The sequence below is a fragment of the Phacochoerus africanus genome, chromosome 8 (genome assembly GCF_016906955.1).
Source record: "Phacochoerus africanus isolate WHEZ1 chromosome 8, ROS_Pafr_v1, whole genome shotgun sequence".
Lineage (NCBI taxonomy): Eukaryota > Metazoa > Chordata > Mammalia > Artiodactyla > Suidae > Phacochoerus > Phacochoerus africanus.
Genome location: NC_062551.1, coordinates 105,629,424 through 105,653,037, shown reverse-complemented (window position 1 = coordinate 105,653,037; position 23,614 = coordinate 105,629,424). Strand labels below are relative to the sequence as shown.

General features: G+C 38.9%; 2 protein-coding genes across 2 annotated transcripts in view; one reads left to right on the top strand and one right to left on the bottom strand.

Annotated features, from left to right (window-relative positions):
• Positions 1 to 17,676, top strand: part of USP14 (ubiquitin specific peptidase 14) — a 49,445-nt gene extending 31,769 nt beyond the window's left edge. The window contains 8 exon segments of the mRNA XM_047793874.1: positions 549 to 663; positions 3,703 to 3,768; positions 3,922 to 3,967; positions 3,970 to 4,013; positions 7,533 to 7,661; positions 15,058 to 15,118; positions 15,778 to 15,885; positions 16,919 to 17,676. Of these exon segments, the coding sequence (XP_047649830.1) occupies positions 549 to 663; positions 3,703 to 3,768; positions 3,922 to 3,967; positions 3,970 to 4,013; positions 7,533 to 7,661; positions 15,058 to 15,118; positions 15,778 to 15,885; positions 16,919 to 17,067 (718 nt within the window). The 3' untranslated portion in view covers positions 17,068 to 17,676.
• A 2,272-nt stretch (positions 17,677 to 19,948) lies between these two features.
• The window catches only part of THOC1 (THO complex subunit 1), a 44,779-nt gene continuing 41,113 nt past the window's right edge, over positions 19,949 to 23,614 (bottom strand). The window contains 3 exon segments of the mRNA XM_047793873.1: positions 19,949 to 20,346; positions 20,843 to 20,918; positions 21,600 to 21,747. Coding sequence (XP_047649829.1) covers positions 20,051 to 20,346; positions 20,843 to 20,918; positions 21,600 to 21,747 — 520 coding nt within the window. The 3' untranslated portion in view covers positions 19,949 to 20,050.

Genomic DNA, 23,614 nt, shown 5'->3' with positions numbered 1-23,614 from the left:
CACCACAGCTCACGGCAGCACCAAATCCTTAAGCCACTGAGCAGGGCCAGGGATCAAACCCACGTCCTTATGGATACCGGTTGGGTTCATTACTGTTGAGCCACAACAGGAACTCCCGTGAATGAGCATTATTAAGTATGTTGAAATGAATCTCTACTGGGAGACAACTGTTTTATTTATTTATTTTCTTTCTTTTTAGGGCCACATCTGCAGCACGTGGAAGTTCCTCGGCTAGGGATCGAATTGGAGTTGCAGCAGCTGGCCTACACCAAAGCCACAGCAACACCAGATCTGAACTGTTTGCTACCTATACCTCAGTTTGTGGCAACACTGGATCCTTTACCCACTGAACGAGGCTAGGGATCAAATCCTCATCCTCATGGATATTGGTTGGACTCTGAACCCGTTGAAACACAACGGGAACTCCCCGAAATAGTTTAAATACCAGTGAATGATGCTATTAATTTTAATAGCATTAGGATAATTTATTCAACCTTCTATAACAAGTCGATTGTCTTTTGGCAAATTCCTTATCTCCTTTTGCAAAGCATGAAATGTACAGAATCTGAAGAAGAAGAAGTCACTAAAGGAAAGGAAAATCAGCTTCAGCTTAGCTGTTTTATCAATCAGGAAGTCAAGTATCTTTTTACAGGACTTAAATTGGTAAGGAAAATTATAGTTAATTCACATTGTTCATGGATTCTGATTTATATATGTACCTACTTGCTAAAATTTATTTTTAATTCCAACATCAAATGCTCCCATTGCTTTCATGGTTATTTGTACACATGCTCAGAGTGGCCAAAAATTTGAGACAGCTGACTCACCCTGTCCCACCTGAGATTCAAAAAGGTGAAGCTCTCGCTTTTTGTTTCAGTGCTCATACCATGAACAAGTGTTCTTTTCACAGTAATTGTAGTTCCACATTTCTTGCATTTTTTTTTTGTTTGTTTTTTTGCTATTTCTTTGGGCCGCTCCCGCGGCATATGGAGGTTCCCAGGCTAGGGGTCGAATCGGAGCTGTAGCCACTGGCCTACGCCAGAGCCACAGCAACGCGGGATCTGCAACCTACACCACAGCTCACGGCAACGCCGGATCGTTAACCCACTGAGCAAGGGCAGGGACCGAACCCGCAACCTCATGGTTCCTAGTCGGATTTGTTAACCACTGCGCCACGATGGGAACTCCATTGTGCCTTTTTTTGATGATCTTGCTGTTTAAAATGGCCTTTAGGCTTAGTTCAGAAGTACTGTCTCGTGTTGAAATTGCAAGAAGGCTGTGATGTGCCTTAAGGATAAAATATCATTTGTTAGATAAGCTTCATTCAAGGATGAGTGACAGGGTACTTGGCTGTGAGTTCATGTTAATCAATCAGTAGTGTATATTAGGGTGCCATTAAATAGCAGAAGCACACATAAAACAAGGTTGTGTATTGATTACTTTGCAAAAATGTGACCAGAGGTTTGACAGAAGCCTCTGAGAGTATTATAATGAGGCTATATTAATAATTGTGAGGTATAAACTGGGATTGTAGTGTGTACGTCATTCTGCCATTGGACTAGTATTGCATTTGAGTCCTTAGAATTTGAATGACTTAATTGGTTTGTGGCAGAGCCAGATCTAAAACTTGTTTCTTTCAGTATTCATTTAGTGCTGTTTCCCCAGTGCCATAGTGAAGAATCCACTCTAATGAGCAGCTTGGTAAAATAGAACAGTTTTGCTTGCCTGATATTTATTGGATACAGTTTGGGGGAATATGATCATCTTTTGAAGGATAGGCAGTGAATTGGGGCAGGAATTACATTGATAAACAAGATAATTTGTTTATAGGGAGCTTCCTTCTACAGTTCGGGGAAAGATTGGTTAGGGATAGCATAGGTAAATGCATTGGTAAAAAACAGATAGAAAGATAGGTCTGTTCTTTGCCCTCTGATACTGAGGGGAGAGTTGTGGTGAGGTGTAATGACTTCTAAGAGAAGTTCATTTTAAAAGCATCCAGATACTTGCTAACTACCAACCAAGAGTTCTGTAACAAATTATGATGCGTGTTTCAGGGCATTAAAACATATATCGGTGTTAGAGAATGTGGGATGGAATGTTTTGGCTTGGGCTCTCAAGGATGATATTATCTTCATGATTTTATCAAGTTCCAGGAGAACTAAATATACTTGGAACTTCTGGTCTTTTTTTTTTTTTTTTTGTCTTTTAGGACTGCACTCATGGCATATGGAGGTTCCCAGGCTAGGGATCTAGTTGGAACTGTAGCTGTTGGCCTACGTCACAGCCACAGCAACTTGGGATCCAAGGTGCATCTGTGACTTACACCACAGCTCACGGCGGTGCCTGATCCTTAACCCATTGAATGAGGCCAGGGATCGAACCCATATCCTCATGGATCCTAGTCGGGTTCGCTAACTGCTGAGCCACGATGGGAACTTCATATGCTTGGAGCTTCTAGGTTATCATGGATTGGTGGAATATAGATAGTTTGCCTGATGAGTAACATTGTACCAGATAGGCTTTCTTGAAAAATATGTATTTATTAGATGTTATATTTATTGTCTTAGTAATTTTATTAGATGCATACCATCATTTGTTTTATTCTTGAGTAATTTGGCTCCTGTTTTTCCTCTTTGTTGCTGCATAAACTTGGTTAAATGTTAAAAAAAACTACTACATGGTGATTCCTGTTGTAATGTGGTTAGTAATTTAAAAAAATCAGACGTGAAACAATTTTTTACACAAGTGGGGCATGCTTATTGAACATAAGATATATGCCAAACTGTTCTCCAAGTTTTTTACATGTACCAACTCATGTATTTCTAACAACAGCACCATGACATAAGTGCTGTTGTCACCATTTATAGATGATGCCCGGAAGGGATAACTGTTGCTCACTGTTAGGCAGGGCGGGAAGGAGTGGAAAGGGAGACCTGATGATATAATAGTTTAATACAGTGGCTAAAGGCTTTCCAAGTTTTAGAGTAATAGACGTTTTGTGTTACGACTTTTCTCAAATTTGACAGTAATTGATTTGTTCCAGAAGCCTTTGTTACATAAAGCATAAAGAACAAGGGATGTCTACATACATTCTCTTAATTTTCCTCAAATATGACTATTGTGATGATCCGTAAGTAGAGGAATGCCAAAAAAGGCTTTCTGATGATGTAATACTCTTACAGTCTGAGCATTTGGATCATAATTAGAAGACTTCAAGTATTATTTACCTTCTGAGGAGTTCATACTGTTAAAAATTATGTGATGGCTTTAAAAAAGTGAACTATATCTAAAAGCCTTGCCGTGTTGTCTTCATTCAGATTATTTCTCAGGGGTATAAATCCATTGACATGCTGTACATTGTCAATTAAGTAGTACTAGTTTTTTTTTTTTTTTTTTTAGGGCTGCACCCATGGCACATGGAGGTTTCCAGGCTAGGGGTCGAATTGGAGCCACAGCCACAGCAATGCCAGATCCAAGCCACATCTGCGACCTATACCACACCTCATGAGGCAATGCTGGATCCTTAATGTACTCAGCGAGGCCAAGGATTAAACCTGCAACCTCATGGTTCCTAGTCAGATTCATTTCCGCTGCGCCATGAGGGGACTAAGTAGTATTGGTTTTTAAGAGACTTTAAGGTGTAATACTGTGTTGCAGAAGAAAGTTGTTTAATGTTTGGACTTCTGTTATGTTCTTTTTTAGCGACTTCAGGAAGAAATCACCAAACAGTCTCCAACATTGCAGAGAAATGCTTTGTACATCAAATCTGTGAGTTTTGCATTCCTTTTGAAATCAAATTCCAGTTAGTTGAACGTTTTCCAGTTAATTAATGTTACGCAGTCTTTATTTTTACCAAACCAAGGAATTAAAAACTTTTGTGGTATTTGTATATAATAAGATTTCTTTCCATTTTCTCTTCAGTCCAAGATTAGCCGGCTACCTGCTTACTTGACTATTCAGATGGTTCGATTTTTTATAAAGAGAAGGAGTCTGTAAATGCTAAAGTTCTTAAGGTTAGTATAATAAATATTACCATACTGTAATAAAATATTATAATTCTTTGAAGGTAATTCCCAGCTTTCAGTAGGTTTCTTTATTCTTTGAGGGATAAACTCACTTCAGAATACTGTGAACAGGAAAACTCAACGTTAGGCAGGTGGTTCTTAACCAAGAATGTGTATTGAAATTATCCATTGTCCTTTTTATTTTAAATCATACACATGCCTGCTCCTCAGCCCCCACCAAGCATCTGGTTAAGTGGGGCCTGAGGTCTTATACTTTTCAAAAGATTCTTAGGTAATTCTAATGGATGTCCTCCTTTCCCTAGAAATACTGCCCTAGACCAGATCCTCAATTCCAGAGATACTGGTCCAGTAGGTTTAAGGATGGGAGTGAGGTAAGGGGCAGTATTACACACTCTCTCTAGGCAGTTCTTTTTTTTTAGAGGTGAGTTACATTACTGGCGCCCAAAGACTTAAATAAATTGTAATCTCTCGATGTCAGAGCCAGCCTTGTGATTTATCTGTTTTGTTGAACTTGTTGCTGAAACTTGGCCTCTGTCCACCAATTCCGGATAGAAACAAGGAGAGTTTTGGGTGAAGGAGAAAAAAATAGCTTAATTGCTCTGCCAGGGAAAGGAGGCCACAGCAGGCTAATGCCCTAAAGACTGTGCCCTCCTTGGGAGAGATTAGGAAGTGGTTTCACAGTTTGTGAGTAGAAAATGGGGCCACAGATCAGGGTAGATGCAAGCTTTCATTCTTCAGAGTTGGTGTTTAGTGGCCCCAGGACTGGTTATGGTGGTGTTCCTCTCTGGTTTTCATTTGTTGGGGGTTTTAGTTTTGCAGTAGAACTCAGAGATTCTGTTATGTATATTCCTTGAAGAGGAACCAGGACCCTACCCAAAGGCTGCATTATTGTTTCTTTTTTTTTTTATAGTTTTTTAAATTACAGTTGCTTTATAATGTTCTCTCAATTTCTGCTATACAGTAAAATGACCCAGTTATACATATATATACATATACACCTAGTTACACTTATGTATACATACAAACACTATGCACTATTGTTTCTTGACTGTTTCTCCCTTGGCTCTGCATTCCCACCCCCCACCCCCCACCCCCCCCAATTAGCAACTGTTTGAACCTGCCCTTTAGAACTCAGAGAAGGTCATGGAGGCTGAAACTTACTCCCTAAAAACAAGAAATGGGGGACACAGAAAGGCTTGTGCCCACGAGTCCCACAGGGTCCTGCTCGGTTTCATTCCCCCTCTTTTCTCTGTTATTCGTCAGTTTTGAGGAGAATAGGTGTTGGACAAGAAAAGGAATCATTGTTTTGGAGAGAGCTATTAATCATAAACTTGGCAGAAGAACTTGCTTTTAGGGAGACTTGGTTTGAAGTCCCCACTTCTGTTTTATCTTTCGCCCAGTCTTAGGGAATGAGTCAATGATCATTTAGCTACTTCTTGCTGAAATGGGGCATAGTTCTGCCTCATTTTGGGGAATGGACACTGAATTAGAAATATTTCTGAGTTCCAAGTCCTGTATGATTAAGATCTCAATCCCTCGATCTACCATTTTGGTGCAGCAGATTTAGTTAGAAATAAGAATGACAGCAGGAACTTTAATACACAAAATAGATCTCTTTCTCTGAGGAATTCAGGAATAAGCTCAAAACCCAGTCTGGAACTGGCACTTTGGGGAGACCCAGTGTAGCCCGCCATCTGTTTCCACCCAAGTAGGTTTTAACCGCCTTTTTTTTTTTTTTTTTTTTTTTTTTACTTTTTTAGGGCCGCATGTGGAAGTTCCCAGTTCCCAGGCTAGGGGTTGAATCAGAGCTGCAGCTGCTGGCCACAGCCACACCTGCAGCAATGCCAGATCCGAGCTGTGTCTGGAACCTACACTCCAGCTGATGGCAACGCTGGATCGTTAACCCATTGAGTAAGGCTAGGGATCAAACTCGCATCCTCATGGATACTAGTCGGGTTCGTTTCTGCTGAACCATAATGAGAACTCCTGATACTATATTACCATACATAACAGGAGCTTTTGGCCATTACCTGTCTCCTTTGTTCTGCTCATATCTGATCTAAAGCAACTTCATTTGCTTAGAAATTTTAATAGTTATAAGGGACTCCCTTAAACCACAAGGTTGCAGCTACCAGTTGCCAGCAGACATTGCTTTGAGAATGGCTAGTGGCATCTGACATAGCTCGGAAAACTCAAGTTCTCAGCAACATAGGAATGTGTAGGAATCCACAGTGGCCAAAGCAGGTGTATAGTACATGTCTGAAAGGCCACAAAACAGGTCACTTTGGTCTGTAAAGTGTAAGTTAAGCCATGTATAAGCCAGAATGACTTCCTCATACCTCAGTACATGCAGATTTTTGCCATCATTTCCCCTTTCAGTTGTAAGTCCTTTGATAAAAAGCACTGATGATGAAAACATCTGTTTCTTGATGCTGGGGTGATTTAGCTGTTTGTCCCTTGGTGCTGGGCCTCCTTTATATTTGTCTAGTTAATCCACTTTGAGGAAAAACTGGTCACATACCATGAATAAGCTCAGAGGTATGTTAATGAGGAAATGCTTTATAGATCATACATTTTATTATTTATACCCAGTTGTCACACAAGTATTGTACATGTGCTTTTAACAGCACACCTAAAGCAACTAGTAATATGTCACGTGTAGTTACTCTGTGATAATTCCACTAGATAATTTTCTTTTCCTTTTGAGCATCAGTGCAAACTATGGCTAACACAATAACTTTCATAGATCAAGACTTCAAATAACAGTAGAATTTCATATCTATTGAAACAATCTTGTTCTCTATTCTCATCTCCATTGAACACAGCCAAATCAAATCTAAGTTATTTTCAAATAAGTCTGGTCCATTGATCACATAGGTTCCTCCACATCGACTCTGGTGTAATTCCTTAGGAGTCTCAGACTAAATTCCTGAAAGACATCTCAAGGCCAGGAAAACCATGCCAAGGGCCTGCCATCAGATTCTGCCTAGGTGGTTTCTCTTTCTAGAAGTCCCCAAAATACCAAGATTCCTACACATGACAGGAGGCAGTTTTGCCTGTTCATCTGATAAGCCTGTTGGGAACCTAAGAGTCTCCAGTTTCTGGAGGGACCAGGCAGAGAGAGAGAAATATTTCAGTTTTATCCACAGAGGTGTAATTTGCCCAATTGCTGTAAGTCATAAGTAGCTTGAGGGGAAGGGCTTCCCATGTCTGGAAAGCACAGATCAAAACCAGTTAATGTCCCAGGCAAAATAAACCCATAAGCAGTATAGCCTTGTTTACTAGTTCACTCAGTAACTATTCCTTTTTGTTACCTGCTTTATGAAGGCATCAGCTTTTCCACTAGGATTTTAACCCAGTTCAGTGGTATTGTCTGAAGTTTATCAGAGAAATTTTTTGAACATGAAGCAAAAGAACCACTGTGCTACAGTGGAACTCATGGATAAATATTTTAAATAACTACCTTTATAAGTCCCTTTACACTTTTTCTTTTTGGTTTGCATATAGGATGTTAAATTTCCTCTTATGTTGGATGTGTATGAACTGTGTACACCAGAACTTCAAGAGAAAATGATTTCTTTTCGATCAAAATTCAAGGATCTAGAAGATAAAAAAGTAAATCAGCAGCCAAAGGCAGTAGGTTCTTATTGCTCATTTTCTAATCTTATTAATATTGATTGATTGATTGTCTTTTTAGGGCTGCACCTGCAGCATGTGGAATTTCCCAGCCTAGGGGTTGAATTGGAGGTGTAGCCTCTGCCAACATCACAGCCACGGTAACATGGGCTCTGAGCCACATCTGTGACCTACACCACAGCTCATGGCAATGATGGATCCTTAACCCACTGAGCAGGGCCACAGATAGAACCTGCATCCTCATGGGTATTAGGTTGTTTCAGCTGAGCCACGACAGGAACTCCTTTTAATATGTTAATCTTTAATTTGTATTCCACATTCACTTTATATTGTTACGCTATTAGTAAAAATGGATGAACCTGTATTTGGCATATATACAATCCTTCATATATTGGTGCAAGCCCTTAAAGTTGTAGGTGTATATTAGCATAAGAAAAAGAATTCTAGCTGTGTGAAATGAGTCCTTTATGGTAGAAAAAACTTAATATTTTCTTTTCCCTTAAAATCTGCAGCTTATGTTCTTTTCATATTTATCTCACAGCACTTTACGTAAAATCTTGCCTTGTAAAATTCAGCATATTTTATTATTTTCCTTGTAAGTCACAGCATTATCTCCATTTTTTAAAAAGGAATTGGCATTACAGAATATTGGCTCATTTATGTTCTAATTGGGACAGTTTAAGTTGTATCTTTTAATAAGTGCTGCTGGTATGCCTATCACTGTTAAAATTATAATCATAGCAACTTTAGTAAACTGTATAGTTTAAATTCAGAGAAGGGACAGCTGAATTATATGTTGAATTTTTTTTCTTCAAAAGGAAGATACTTTCTGGTGACTAGAAATATTTCTAGTGTGATAATATATATCAGATTTTAAAATTAAATTCTTCTGCAGGTTATTGTATGTATGTGGTGTTAAGAGCAATTTTTAAAAATTTAAACTTTATTTTGAGGTTAATTGTAAAATCACATGCAGTTGTAAGAAATAATACAGGAGTCCTCTTTGTGGTGCAACAGAAATGAACCTGACTAGGAACCATGAGGTTGTGGGTTTGATCTCTGGCCTCACGCAGTGTGTTAAGGATCCATAGCTTTGCCGTGAGTTGTAGTGTGGGTCGCAGATGCAGCTCGGATCTGGTGGAGTTCTGGCTGTGGAGCAAGGCCTGCAGCTGTAGCCAACCCCAGCCTAGGAACCTCCATATGCCATGGGTGCGGCCTTAAAAAAAAAGAAACAATACAGAGAGTTCCCAAGTACCTTTTACCCAGTTTCTCCTAGTGGTAACATTTTGCAAAGCTATGATACCACAGCCAGGATATTGACATTGGTAGCTAGATGCAATGTATTTCCTCACCACAAAGATCCCTTATAGTACTTCTTTGTAGCCAAATTCACTTTCCTTTTGCCCTGCTCCTTCAAAAATTCCTAGCAACCACTAACATGTCTCCATTTCTGTGTCATTTCCAAAAAGTTATGTAAGTGAAATCACAGTTTGTAGCTTTTAGGGACTGATTTTCTTTTTTCTTTTTTTTTGCTTTTTAGGGCCGCATCCGAGGCATATGGAGGTTCTCAGGCTAGGGGTTGAATTGGAGCTATAGCCACCGGCATACACCACAGCCACAGCAGTATCAGATCCAAGCCTCATCTTCGACCTACACTACAGCTCACAGCAACAATGGATCCTTAACCCACTGAGAGAGGCCAGGGATTGAACCCGAAACCTCATGGTTACTAGTCAGATTTGTTTCTGTTGAGCTACAACGGGAACTCCTGGGGGTTGATTTTCTTACTCAGCATAATTCTCTGGCAATTATAACAGTACTTAACAGCAGTACTTCATTCTTTATTAGTATTAAAATGGTATTCTGTAGTATGGATATACCACTGTTTTGCTTAACCATTTACCCATGGAAGGACAGCTGGATAGTTTACAGTTTTATCTATTTTGAATAAAGCTTCTCTGTAAACATTTGTGTTTGTAAATATAAATTTTCATTTGTCTGGAATAAATGCTTAAGAGTGTAGTTGCTAGATTGCATGGTAGTTGCATATTTCAGGGTTTTTTTTTTTTGTCTTTTTTTTTTTATTGGCTGAACTTGAGGCGTATGGAAGTTCCCAGGCTAGGGTTCAAATTGGAGCCACAGCTGCCATCCTTTGCCATAGCAGTGCCAGATCTAAGCCATGTCTGTGACCTACACCCTATCCATGGCACCCTGGATCCTTAACCCACTGAGCAAGGCCAGGGATAGAACCTGTGTCCTCCTGGATACTAGTTGAGTTCATTGCTGCTGAACCACGACAGGAACTCCTATGTTCAGTTTTTTTAAGGAACTCATGTTTTCCATAGCGGCTGTACTATTTTAAATTCTCATCAGCAATGTATTGCTGATCCATTTTCTTTGGGTTTTTGCTAGAATTTGGTAGTGCCACAGTTTTTTATTTTAGCCATATGTGTAGGTTTGCACTGTGGTCTGATGGCTAATGGTGTTGAACATGTCTTCATGTTTTTATTTGCCATTTCTGTGTCCTTTTTGGTGAAATGTCTCTTGTTTTCTACGCAGTTTCTCATTTTGCTGTTTGTTTTTTCTTAATTCTTGAAATTTTTTTTTTCTTTCTTTTTTACAGCTGTACCTGCAGCACATAGAAGTTCCCGGGCCAGAGGTCAAATTGGAGCTGCACCTGAGGCCTATGGCATAGCCACAGCAATATCGGATCCAAGCTGCATCTACAGTCTATGACCTATGCCACATTTTGTAGCAACACCAGATCGTTAACCCGCTGAGTGAGACCAGGGATTGAACCCACGTCCTCATGGATATTAGTCAGCTTCTTAACCCACTGAACCACAATGGAAACTCCCTTACTCTTGAGTTTTGACAAGTCTTTATAAATACTAGTCTTTTGTCAGATTTATCGTTTCCAAATATTTTCTCTTAGCTTGTAGCTTTGTCTTTTCATCTTATTAACAGGGTCTTTTATAGTGGAAAAAATTTTAATTTCGTTATAATCCAGTCTGGTTTTTTCTTTGGTTTCTCTTGCTTTTAGTGTTATATCTAAGAAACCATTGCCAGTAGGCCATGAAAGTTTATATTTTCTCATAAGGTTTTTATAGTTTCAGTTCTTCCAATTAGATCTTTGATCCATTCTGGGTTAGATTTTGTATGTTGGATGATGTATAGGTCCAAATTAAGTCTATTGCATGTGAGTAGTATCTGGTTGTACCAGCACTAATTATTAAAAAGACTGTTCTCTGCCCATTGAATGGTCTTGGCACCCTTGTTGAGAATCAGTTGACTGTAGACTTGAGTGTATTTCTGGACTTTTGGTTTTATTCTCGATATATATGTCTGTCCTTAAGGCCAGTACTGAAGTCTTGATTGCTGTAGTTTTGTAGTGTTTGTAGCAAAGTACAGTCCTTCCGACTTTGTTCTTCAAGATTGTTTTGACTCAGCATTCCCATTGTTGCTCAGCAGTGACAAACCTGACTAGTATCCAGGAGGACAAGGGTTTGATCCTTGGCCTCACTTAATGGGTTAAAGATCTGGTCTTGGCGTGAACTATGGTGTAGGTTGCAGATGTTGCTTGGATCCAAGTTGTTGTGGCTGTGATGTAGGCTGGCAGCTGTAGCTAAGATTCAACCCCTGGCCTGGGAACTTCCATATGCTGAGGGTGTGACCCTAAAAAATGACCAAAAAAAGAAAAAGAGATTGTTTTGACTCTTTTTGGGTTTTTTTGGTCTTTTTAGGGCCGCACTTGAGGCATATGGAGATTCCCAGGCTAGAGGTCCAATCGGAGCTATAGCTGCTGGCCTGCACCACAGCCACAGCAATGCCAGATCAAAGCCATGTCTGTGACCTATACCACAGCTCACGGCAATGCTGGATCCTTAACCCACTGAGTGAGGCCAGGGATTGAACGTCTGCTCACATGGATGCTAGTCTGATTAGTTTCCACTGAACCACGATGGGAACTCCAGTAGTTGGAATTTTGGTGGCGATTGTATTGAATCTGTAGATCAATTTAGGGAGTATTGCCATTTAATAGTTTCACAATCTGTGGACTTGAGGTCTTTTGATTTACGTAAGTCTTAATTTTTTTTCAACGTCTTCTAGTTTTCAGTGTATATTTCTTGTACTTGGGTTAAATTTGTAAGCATTTATTCCTTTTGATGTTTTTATAAATAGCATAGTTTTTCAGTTTCATTTTTGCATTCATTGATTCAATTTATCTTGTATCCTCTACATTGTGGAAGTAGTTTATTAGCTTTTCTCCCCCCCCCTTACTTTTTTTGGAAAGAGATTGTGTGGAATTTTGTGTTAATTCTTTTTTCAAACATTTGGTAGAATTGTCTAATCAGATGTCTTGGCTTGGAGAGTTCTTTATCAGGTGTTTTAAATTGAAAATTCAACTTTATAGTTACGGGCTATTCAAATCATTTATTTCATAAATGGATTTGTTTTGGTAGTTTGTGGTTTTGTGGAATTGATCAATTTTGTCTAGCCTGTCAATTTTATGTGTGCAGAGTTGTTCTTAGTATCATTATTCTTTTGATGTCTGCAGGGTGCCTAATGATATCTATCCCCTGTTTCATTCCTGATACTGGTAATTTGTGTCTTCTTTCCAGTTTGTCAGTCTTATTGGAGGATTGCCAATTGTATTACTCTTTTCAGAGAACTGGCCTTTTGTTTCATTGATCTTTCTCCATTTTTCTGCATCCAGTTCTATTGATTTCTACCCTTATTTCCTTTCTTCTGCTTGTTTTGGGTTCATTTTCCTCCTCCTTTTTCTAGGTCCTTAACTTGTGGATTTCTTATTTCGAGCTTTTACCTGTTTTCTAATGTATTCATTTAGTGCTGTTATTTCCCTCTCAGCAGTTCTTTCAAATTGTGTCTGACAAATTGTTATATCACATTTCCATTTTCATTAAGTTCTTGTATTTTTTTTTTTTTGTCTATTTGCCATTTCTTGAGCCGCTCGTGCAGCATATGGAGGTTCCCAGGCTAGGGGTTGAATTGGAGTCGTACGCCACAGCAACACGGGACCCGAGCCGTGTCTGTGACCTACGCCACAGCTCACGGCAATGCCAGATCCTTGACCCACTGAGTAAGGCCAGGGATCGAACCCGCAACCTCATGGTTCCTAGTCGGATTCGTTAACCACTGTGCCACGACGGTAACTCCTATGTTCTTGTATTTTTAAAAAATTTCCCTTTGGAGCCTTCTCTTTGACACTGGATTATTTAGAAGTGTCTTGTTTAGTTTCCATTTGGAAATTTTCCCATTATCTTTTTGTTAGTGATTCTAGTTTAATTCCATTGTGGTGAGAAGAAAACACACTCAGGATTTAAATTCCTTTAAATTTGTTGAGATTTACTTTATGACTCAGGATGTGATCTATCTTGGTGTATGTTTCATGGGCACTTGAAAAGAGTGTGTAATCTGCTGTTGTTGAGTGTAGTGTTCTGTGATGTTGATTAGATCTAGTTGGTTGATGATGTATTTTCCTGTAACCTTGCTGTTTTTCTGTCTAGTTGTTCTATCAATTGTTGAGAGAAAAGTGGTGAAATCTTAACTAAAATTGTGGATTTGTATGTTTCTCTGTTCAGTTCTTTTAGCTTTTGCTTTTCATGTTTTATGACTGTTATTTGGTGTGTACACATTTAGGATTGCTATGTCTTGTCGAGTGACTCTTATCTTTATGCAGTGTCCCTCTCTTGTGATTATTTTCTTTGCTCTGAGGTCTGCCTTATCCATTAATATTGCCATTGCTTTCTTTTTGTTAATGTTTGCATGATATATCTTTTTCCATTCTTTTACTTTAAATTTGTCCATATCATATTTGAATATAGTTTCTTATTGACAGCACATGGTTGGGTCATAGTTTTTAATCCTCTCCCAACTTCTTTTTTTTTGGCTGCACTTGTGGCATATGGAAGTTCCCAGACTAGGGGTTGGAGCTATAGTTGGTGGCCTGTGCCACAGCCACAGCTTGTGGCAATGCTGGATCCCTAACCCACTGAGGGAGGAGGGATTGAATGTTCACCATATCCTCACGGATACTAGTCGGCCTTGTTTGTGCTGACCACATTGGGAACTCCTGATTTACATAAAATGTTTTTAAATGTATTTCTTTGTAGCTTTTTTTGGTGGTTGCTCTAGGTGTTGTAAATATGTAAAGGAATGGTTAACCTAATTGCCTTTTTTTTGTTGTTGATCCTTTGGCTTATCACCTTAGCTGTCTTTTAAGCAGTTTGCCATTATAGTTTTCAGAACTTTATGCCCATATGTCCAGATAATTCTTTTGTTTTGTATTAGACACAGAAATGGTTGAGGTGAGAGAATTCCCACTAAAGACCCTTATCAAAAGTTGTAATCATGGAGTTCCTGTTGTTGTGCAGTGGAAACGAATCTGACTAGTGTCCATAAGGATTCGGGTTCGATCCCTGGCCTTGCTCCGTGGGTTAAGGATCTGGCTGTGAGCTGTGGTATAGGTTGCAGACGCTGCCCAGATCCCATGTTGCTCTGGCTGTGGCATTGGCTGGCAGCTGCAGCTCTGATTCAGTCCCTAGCCTGGGAACTTCCATATGCTATGGGTGTGGCCATAAAAGCAAAAAAAGAAAGTTGTAAATCATGCCTGTTTTAGTATAGGTAAATATTTGCTGAATTAAATATTTAATTTCATTTGGCCTGAAGTGGCATGTAGCTATGGCTTAGATTTATTTAATATTATTTGCAGTAATTTGACATCTCTTTTTTGAGGCATCTTTTTTTGTTTTGTCTTTACCTATATAGCTTTTTTTTTTCTTTCTTTTTTTTAGGGCTGCACTCTTGGCATATGGAGGTTCCCAGGTTAGGGGTCTAATCAGGGCTACAGGTGCTGACTTACGCCACAGCCATAGCCACAGCCACACCAGATCCGAGTCTGCAACCTACACCATAGCTCATGGCAACACGGGATCCTTAACCTACTGAGTGAGGAGGCCAGGGATCGAACCCACAACCTCATGGTTTTTAGTCGGATTCATTTCCACTGCGCCATGATGGGAACTCTTTTACCTATATGGTTTGATAGTGCTGTCGAAAAGTTGCAGAATTGGGTTTTCCTTTTCTGCCCTAGAGCAGTGTTTATCTGTACTCATTGATGTGCTTTAGCTTTAGTGGTTTGAAGTTGGTCCAGTAATCAGAGGATTTGCTACTTATACATATGAGATTGTATATTGTTGAAGAGTAGAAACGGGTTTAGTTTTATGATAACTGTAGTTGTATCAGTTTAATAATTTATAAGGCAGATGACATTTTTTCTTTTGCCTGTAGAGAGTAAATATATGTGGGACTGTATACTCGCTGAGAATACAAATTTTATTTCCAGTATCATAATTTAAATTTTCTTTCTCTTCAGAGTGACAAAAAGAGTAGTCCCCAAAAAGAAGTTAAGTATGAACCCTTTTCTTTTGCTGATGGTAAGTGAAATCTTCATTTCAATAGAGTTTTACTGTGTGTTAAGGTTTTTTTTTTAAGATAAAATTACTCTCTTGCTACAGTTTTTCTTTTCTTTTTTTTTTGTCTTTTGTCTTTTTTGTTGTTGTTGTTGCTATTTCTTGGGCCACTCCCGCGGCATATGGAGGTTCCCAGGCTAGGGGTTGAATCAGAGCTGTAGCCACCGGCCTACGCCAGAGCCACAGCAACGCGGGATCCGAGCCGCGTCTGCAACCTACACCACAGCTCACGGCAATGCCGGATCGTTAACCCACTGAGCAAGGGCAGGGACCGAACCCGCAACCTCATGGTTCCTAGTCGGATTCGTTAACCACTGCGCCACCACGGGAACTCCCAGTTTTTCTTTTTTTAAAGACACTGTGGTTGAAAGAAAATTGGGTTTCTTGAAGTATAACTTACTTTAATATGACATAGTAAAAACCACTTTTTAGTGAATATATGTTCTATGGATGATAACATGCTTAAAACATCTTTCATGAAGCTTTAATTGGAGAGTAGTATCTTCCTGGATTTTAATAGAGTAGTACTTCTCTAGGCTAAACTTGAGTTGTTGCTTGTTACCTAACTTGAGAAAGCACATTCTCTTCATAACTAATATGATTGGATTTATATCTTTCTTTAGACATTGGCTCCAATAATTGTGGATACTATGACTTACAAGCAGTGCTAACACATCAGGGAAGGTCTAGCTCTTCAGGCCATTATGTATCGTGGGTGAAAAGGAAACAAGGTAAGGATTCCATTTTATTTATTTATTTAGTCTTTTTGCCATTTCTAGGATGCTCCCATGGCATATGGAGGTTCTCAGGCTAGGGGTTGAATCAGAGCTGTAGCCACTGGCCTATGCCAGAGCCACAGCAACGCAGGATCTGAACTGCATCTGCGACCCACACCACAGCTCATGGCAACGCTGGATCATTAACCCACTGAGCAAGGGCAGGGACCGAACCCGCAACCTCATGGTTCCTAGTCAGATTCGTTAACCACTGTGCCACAACGGGAACTCCTGGATTCCATTTTTTTAAAATTGTTACATACTTTTACGTAGAAGTTTCAGGCCAGGGATTGATCCTCTGCCACAGCAGTGACCCAAGCTAGCTTGTTAAAGTGACAACGCCAGATTCTTAACCTGCTGTGCCACAAGAGAACTCCTGTTACATACTGTTTTGATAGTTTAGATTAAATTTATAGCACATTTGTTTTCAAACTTTTTGGTCTCAGAAACTCTTTTATACTCAGGATTCCCACAAGAGCTTTTATTTTTGAGGAGTTCTCAATATTTACTAAATTAAAACTGAGAATAAATTAGTTCATAAATTAGTTAATAAAACTGACAGTAATGAAGTCATTACATAGTAACATAAATTGCATTTTTTAAAACAAACCAAAAAAAGCAAGAAATGATATTTACATTTTCGTAAGTCGGTTTTGTCAGGCTTAGTAGGAAACAGTTGTACTCTTCTGTTTCTGTACTCAGTCTGCTGCTTTATCAACATCACGTAACCTTTGGAGAATTCCAAAGCATACTTCAGAGAATGAGGGGGGAAGAGGCAAATTATGCTTTAGTAATTTATGAAAGTAGCTGTAACCTTCATGGAACCCCCAAAAGATCTTGAACCTGTGGTCCCTGGACCACACTTTGAGAACTGTTGGTATGTCAGATGGAATACTACCGTACATAAAATTACTCAGTACCTTTTTTGAAATGGAACTCTGAAAAGATTCTATGAGATTTAATTTCATTTTTCTCTTTTGCTCTTTAGATGAATGGATTAAGTTTGATGATGATAAGGTCAGCATCGTGACACCAGAGGATATCTTGCGGCTTTCTGGTGGTGGAGACTGGCATATAGCTTATGTTCTACTGTATGGCCCTCGCAGAGTTGAAATAATGGAAGAGGAAAGTGAATAGTAATCTTCATTCTAGCTATTTATGCTTAGGTGTGAAATAAATGTTATTTGTTGATCATTTCTATAACCCAGAGCTTTAGAGAAAGATGTTTAGGTGATTTTATGTGTTTCCCCTCATGTGGAACAGAAGAGGGTAGAAGCAGACCACTCTGTGTATCAACCTAAAAAATTACAGAAAAGAGAAAATTGCCTTTGGACTGTGCTGCCCTGGATAAAGGTGGCAGGAAGACATTTTTAAAAAGCTTATTTCTTGGATTAACTTTTAAAAATCCTTGAGTTGAAATGCCTTTCAGCTATTACCTTCTGTGATAAATTCTCTGCCTTTTTCAGCCCAAAAGTCAACAATCAGATGTTTATTGCACACCTATTAACCCTATTGTTTGTTGTTCTTGCATGGTTCAGACCACCAGTGATTGAGTAGCTGCCCATCCTTTGCCTTATCTAACAAAAATGTGGCCAGGAAGGTGGAAAGGAAGTAAGTGTTGATCTCGTTGTGTAACTCAGTGCTGCTGTCCCCAACCCATGGAGACATGGGTACAATCAAGTATTTGTCCAGCCTGACTGTTGCTGGCTTTTCATGACTTTAAAATAAATTGTGATCAATAATAGACATTTGATTATACATTTATTACTGTGTCTCTGATGTACTATGGTTTGTACATTTAACTTTGCAATGGTTTTGTAGTAATCAACCTTAAAAAATGTTGACAAGCTCCAGTTGCTTATTTTTAGAAAATGAGGATATTTAATAATAATAAAAAAAAAAAGAGGGACTAATAGCTTTTGACCTTAAGTATTTTGTCTGTTGAGTGTTGGAGCTTGGCTGAAGTTCAGATACATTTAATACCACTACAGTTTTCTGCAGAAGGCTAGTTTAACTCTGCCCTTAGGCATTCATTTAAAAATACCATCTTCTTTGCCTGCTAGCATTATATTTCTGTTGAAATAACAAAGTTTTGGAGTTCTTTGGGTACTGAATGCAACCATGTTATCAGATGTGTTTCTTGGCTCAGCTGGGCATTTGTTTCTATTCCCTGTCACCTTCCAAATTCATGTTTATCTCAAACTTTAATACTAATGATCTTTAAAGTGATGGTGGAATATCAATAGATGGTAGGTTTCTTACATTTTAATACATTTAATTTTTCTTTTAGGAGCCTTGACTGATTGCTAGAGAAAGGATAGAATATTAGCTAACATGTCTGATCTTGGGTTAGGTATTTATAATAAAGTTTTGGGGATTATCATAAAATCTCCTATCTCTGCTTATGCTGTTTTAAAATGCTCTGCTAATGGATAACAGCACTGATAACAGCTTCCTAGAGAATAATTGCCATTTTCTCTCAAGTTTGAATGATGTGCTATAATCTGAGAACACTAGGGGATAAAATAAACATTTCAGGGAAACTTATTTGTAATAAGTTACAACATAATGCTTTGCTGTTTGGAGGACACTTTCACATATATCTCATTTGAACTTCATAAAAATCCCTGAGGTATGTAACCCTATTTTTCAGCTGAGCTTCAATAATTGGCAGTCAGTACTCCTGCCCTGGAGGGGGTGCAGAATGGAATAGGGATGATGAGACCCTAAGAATTGTGGTGATTCTTTTATATACTGGTATGATGCTTATAAATTTGCAAAATCTTTTTATTCACGGTGTTATTTGGTGTGAACAATTTTGAGGATATAAATTTAGCAGTTAGAATTCAAACTTTCTGATTTGGAGGATGCTGTAGCTATTAGATCAGGTAGGTTTAGAACAAAGTATATAAGCTTTACATGGAATTAGCATTTTAAAATTGTAATTCCTTAACTTGTCACTATAAAAAACTTGATTTTATTTGATCCAAAAAAAGCATTATTCCAAAGATTTCTTAAAGTATAAAAAATTGGACTTATATTAGTCATTTTAAACTCTTAAGGCTGTTTTAGAATTCAGCCTTGAATGTAAGATCTTTGAAAACGGGAGAATAAGAAAACATCTTGATTCCTGAGTGTACCTTTTATGCTGTGCCACCAGCACCAAGGCCCTTTTTGATACTGGGGCTGGATGACTGTTGGACTAGCTAGTGAAGTGAAGCCCAAGTGAGAACATTCACAGTGTAACAGATAGACTCTTGTAGCCCTCCTTTTAGCATTCAAAACAAGGACCCCATAGAGACCCAAGGTTAACTTAAGTGGAATGGGAAAGGTAGATGATACTGTCTTCAGCCATTATACTACATAATGCTTTGCTGTTTGGAGGACACTTTCACATGTATCTCATTTGAACTTCATAAAAATCCCTGAGGTATGTAACCCTGTTTTAACGACTTGAGAGGTTAAAATGAATTCTGAAAGGCTAAAGAACTAGGTTTTAGACTTTGCCCTGTATGTTTTAAAGCTGGGGGTTGGCCAGTTTTCTTTGCAGTGGGCTAGATAGTAAATCTTTTTTAACCTTTGCAGGCCATCAGTCTTTGCTGCAGCTACTTAACTTTGCTGTTGTAGCATGAAGGGAGCCACAGATAGTAAGTACTTAAAAGAATCAACATGGCTGTGTGCCATTAAAATTTTACTTATAAAAATAGGTGGCAAATGGACCATTGTTTGTTGAGCCTCTGCTTTGTGGGATTTTCAAGACAACAAGTTAAATTTTCTAATTACTAATAGCATGTGGGAAACTAATTTGGCATAGTGTATCTTAGGAAACGCCATGCCCCTAAATATTGCCTACTGACTTCATTAAAAATGTGTTCGACAAAAATATTATGTGACCTTGAGGTCACTTTATTTTGGCCATTTCCCCAACTTCCCTCCCTTTCCCCCCAACCCTGAGGTCAGTCATCAAGAGCCAGTATGCATTCTGTTGTTTTTGGAGCACCAGCCACTGTACAACAACTGTTATAAAAATGTTTATTGTTTACCAAAACCAGTGGACCTCTTATCAAATGCTGCTTGGTAACAAAATCTTATCACAGTTTTAATAATAAAAAAAAAGAAGCTAACTATTTGTCTCATTGTCATTAGTTAGACTTTCTGCAAGGTCACTTAATCCGGACTTGTTGAGTGCACTGATGAGGTTCTCAGGTGTTGCATGCACGCCCTCCTGATCCTGCCAGGCCACTAGGAGCTGCTTAGCTCGCATCTTCATGTCTTCGCTGTCACACTCAATCTGTCTAATTTCTGAGTCTTTCATTTCCAGGTAGGGAGCCAGAATCTTCCATTGTTCACCCAGTTTGTTAGCAAATACTTCTATTTGGTCCCCTGTTACAGGTTTGTCTCGTCGAACATCAGGACCTAGAAAACACATGAAATGTAGATTATGAACAAAGTATGAGGACATGTAAGATTCAAAGTATATAATGGAACATGGGGAAGCTGAGATATTAATCATCTTTTATTAGCTTTATTTTAAAAGACGGTTCTTTTGCATTTTCCACATGTTGAATTACTATTCTTATCATGATCATTGAGGAATCATTGCCTCTATTATAATTATGAAGGCATCTTCTGAAACCAGCTGCCCCAATCTAATTCCCAAGAATTAAGAGGTATGAGTTGCCTTCAAATTTAAGTACTTTCCTTTCCAATACTTCCAAATTTTATTGTATAAGATGTCTTATTATTTTAAACGTTATTATCAGGCAATGTTCTAGATTCCTCACTATAAGAAACAGAGCTGAGATAAATGGTAGAAGTTGAGAAGTAGATCAAAATTAAATAACGTACCTCTCAACCAAGAACCCCAATCTTTTCCAATTTTGTAAAATAGCCAAGAAAATTCAAATCTTACTTTCATTTTCCTTCAGTAAAGCATCATTATCTTCCTCATCTTCATCCTCACCTGTTTTTATTTCTTCAGAAGGAGGCTAAAATGAGTAAGAAGAATGTCTTAAAAGAGTGCCAACTTCTAAAATAATATAACTGGGAGTGCTTTTTATTTAGGTAAGAGATTCCAATCATGGGGCCCAAATGTCAGGTAAGGATCACAGTGGGACGGTGAAAACCTGAAGGTTAGAAAGGCCCTTTGCCCTAACGTGGGAAGAAGGGAGCCAGGAAGAAGTATAGTAAAATGACTTGCAAGGACCTAGCAAATAGTAACGATGCTTTAGGACAGATTATGGGAGCAACCATGTCCTTAAGTGGGTTTTTTTTTGAGTAATTTTCTTAGATTTGATGCACACAGTATAGTTATTACCATACTGTACTGGAAAAGAACAGAGTAGAACGATACAGGCCAGGTTACCTACTGCTACCCCCAAAGGCCCTATCTTTGATAAAATATAATGCTTTGGCAAAACAGGAAAAATAAGTTTACCCAAAATATAATAAATTAATAATTTTGATATAGCACGTAAAGTTACCAATTTATGTAAGTGTAATATACACACACACACACACAACACACAGTGCATCTTCCTCATTCTAAAGGGGGTTTGTGGATCATTTTTTTCATGTAATAAAGGCTAAATTCAGCTCTTAGCTCAAACAGTGGCTTTAAGGAAGATAATGCCAACTAAAGGATGAAAAAATTGGCCTATATTACTTACTGGTAATTCCTTGGCTAGCTTTATTACCATGTTTTCAAGATATTCTGGCAAACTTTTGAACTGCTGGTTGGTTGGCTGGAAGAAGTGAGGGCTTCTCCGAGCTAACAGTCTCAGGGCTCTCCAACCGTAATTTGAATTGTTCACAGCCCTATAAAAAGAGATGCCAATCTTGTAATTGAGTGTTTTATTTACATGTTCCCTTCTAGTGCATGGAAATTCACCACATGAAATACTGTCCTCTCAGGTCAGTAGCTGAGAGCACCATCTCTTCCTTGTGATCATAGCCCTACAGAACGTCTCAGTATTCAGTTCTCTTACAAATCAGAAACCAATGGAGTCCAAAGAGGCAGGTTCATATGTAGCAAACACAGTTTAAAAGTTTACGTACTTCTTTGGTCTTTTTAGGACCATACCCACGGCATATGGAAGGTACCAGGCTAGGGGTTGAATGAGAGCTGTAGCCTCTGGCCTACACCACAGTCACAGCATCACCAGATCCAAGCCTTGTCTGCAACCTACACCACAGCTCATGGCAATGCTGGATCCTTAACCCACTGAGCGAGGCCAAGGATTGAACCCATGTCCTCATGGATACTAGATGAGTTAGTTACCACTGAGCCACAATGGGAACTTTAAAAGTTACATCTTATTTAAGTTAGAAGTCTGTTAGTATGTGTCCAGGACTTGCTAGGTGCTGTGTGTGCAGGACAGAAATCATCTGCCTGGTCATGTAGTAAGAAAGAGGTTCACTACCTTCAGTGAGTTGATATCCAAACTAGCAATGTCACCTGCAGATGTGAGTTTCAGAATATTTTATAAATAAAACAGTTTTGGATCATGTTAACCAGTATCTGCCTTTTAAAATTTATGTAACAAACTGTAATTTGCCAAATGTCAACCTCACTGAGTAAAAATGGCTCCAAAACTAAAAGGGACACATCCAATAGTCAACACCATAAGCAGGGATGCCAAGAATAGACTCCATGAACTCTTCACTAATGAAATAACAGGTGGTAAACAGTAAGGTGAGAAGTAAAAACCTCAGGGAAATTCTGAAGATAATGTTCTTCTGCAAACAGGTAAGCTACAGAGAATCCAGAGCACAAATGTGAGTTTTTACAAATCATTCGAAAGCCCCCACAAGTTCTAAGAGTAGCAGCCTGGTATATTAGTCATTGCTTACAAATGAGCTTCCACCTCTGAGATGGTGTGGCACCTAAAATACTACCCCTATACAGTGCATGGTTCAAAGTGAACCATTTTATTTAATGTTTAGTGTATATAAGCCATGAAATGGGTACTACGACTGTTTTAACAGATGAAGAAACATGCAAAAAAGGGCTTAAATCAGCCCTTAGAAGCCTAGCTAGCAGGAGGTAGGATCTGGATCTCGGGAGTGACCAGGCAGGCTGATGAGAGTAAAGGGCCCTTAGACCATGTGCCAGGATGCCTGTTTAAAACCATGGAGCTGTGTGGTGTCTCCTGGAAGATCCAGATGAAGAAGCTGAGACTGACTCCTGTAGTTATTCCAAAATTGGAGAATTTGGCAGATGGTCTGGAGCCAGCAAAAGAGACTGAGACAATGAGGCAAAAGGAAAAAGCAGAGAAGAGTGTAGTTTCACAGGTGTCAAGGGAAGAAAATGATCAACTGGCGAATGCTGCTGGAGAGAGGTCCAAAAATAAGTGACCTTGGTCAGCTATTTTAGTCAAGTGACTAGAAGATCACCCAGCAGGCACAGGCTGGCCAGGGAGAATAGGTGAGGAAATGAAGGCGGAAATTATCAACAACTGATGGATATAGTGTGATTTGAAGGGGAACAGAGAAAAGAGGTGATAAGAGGTGGGCTCAAGGGGGGATTTTTCTTCTTAGACATACCATGATTCTAAGTCCTGCTTATTAGTTGATGGGAATGGTTGTTGAAGTCAGGATGTGTCATAATATGAACTTGGCATATAAACTCACTGAAGCGGAGAAGTACTATCAAACCATGATTCTAAGTCCTGCTTATTAGTTG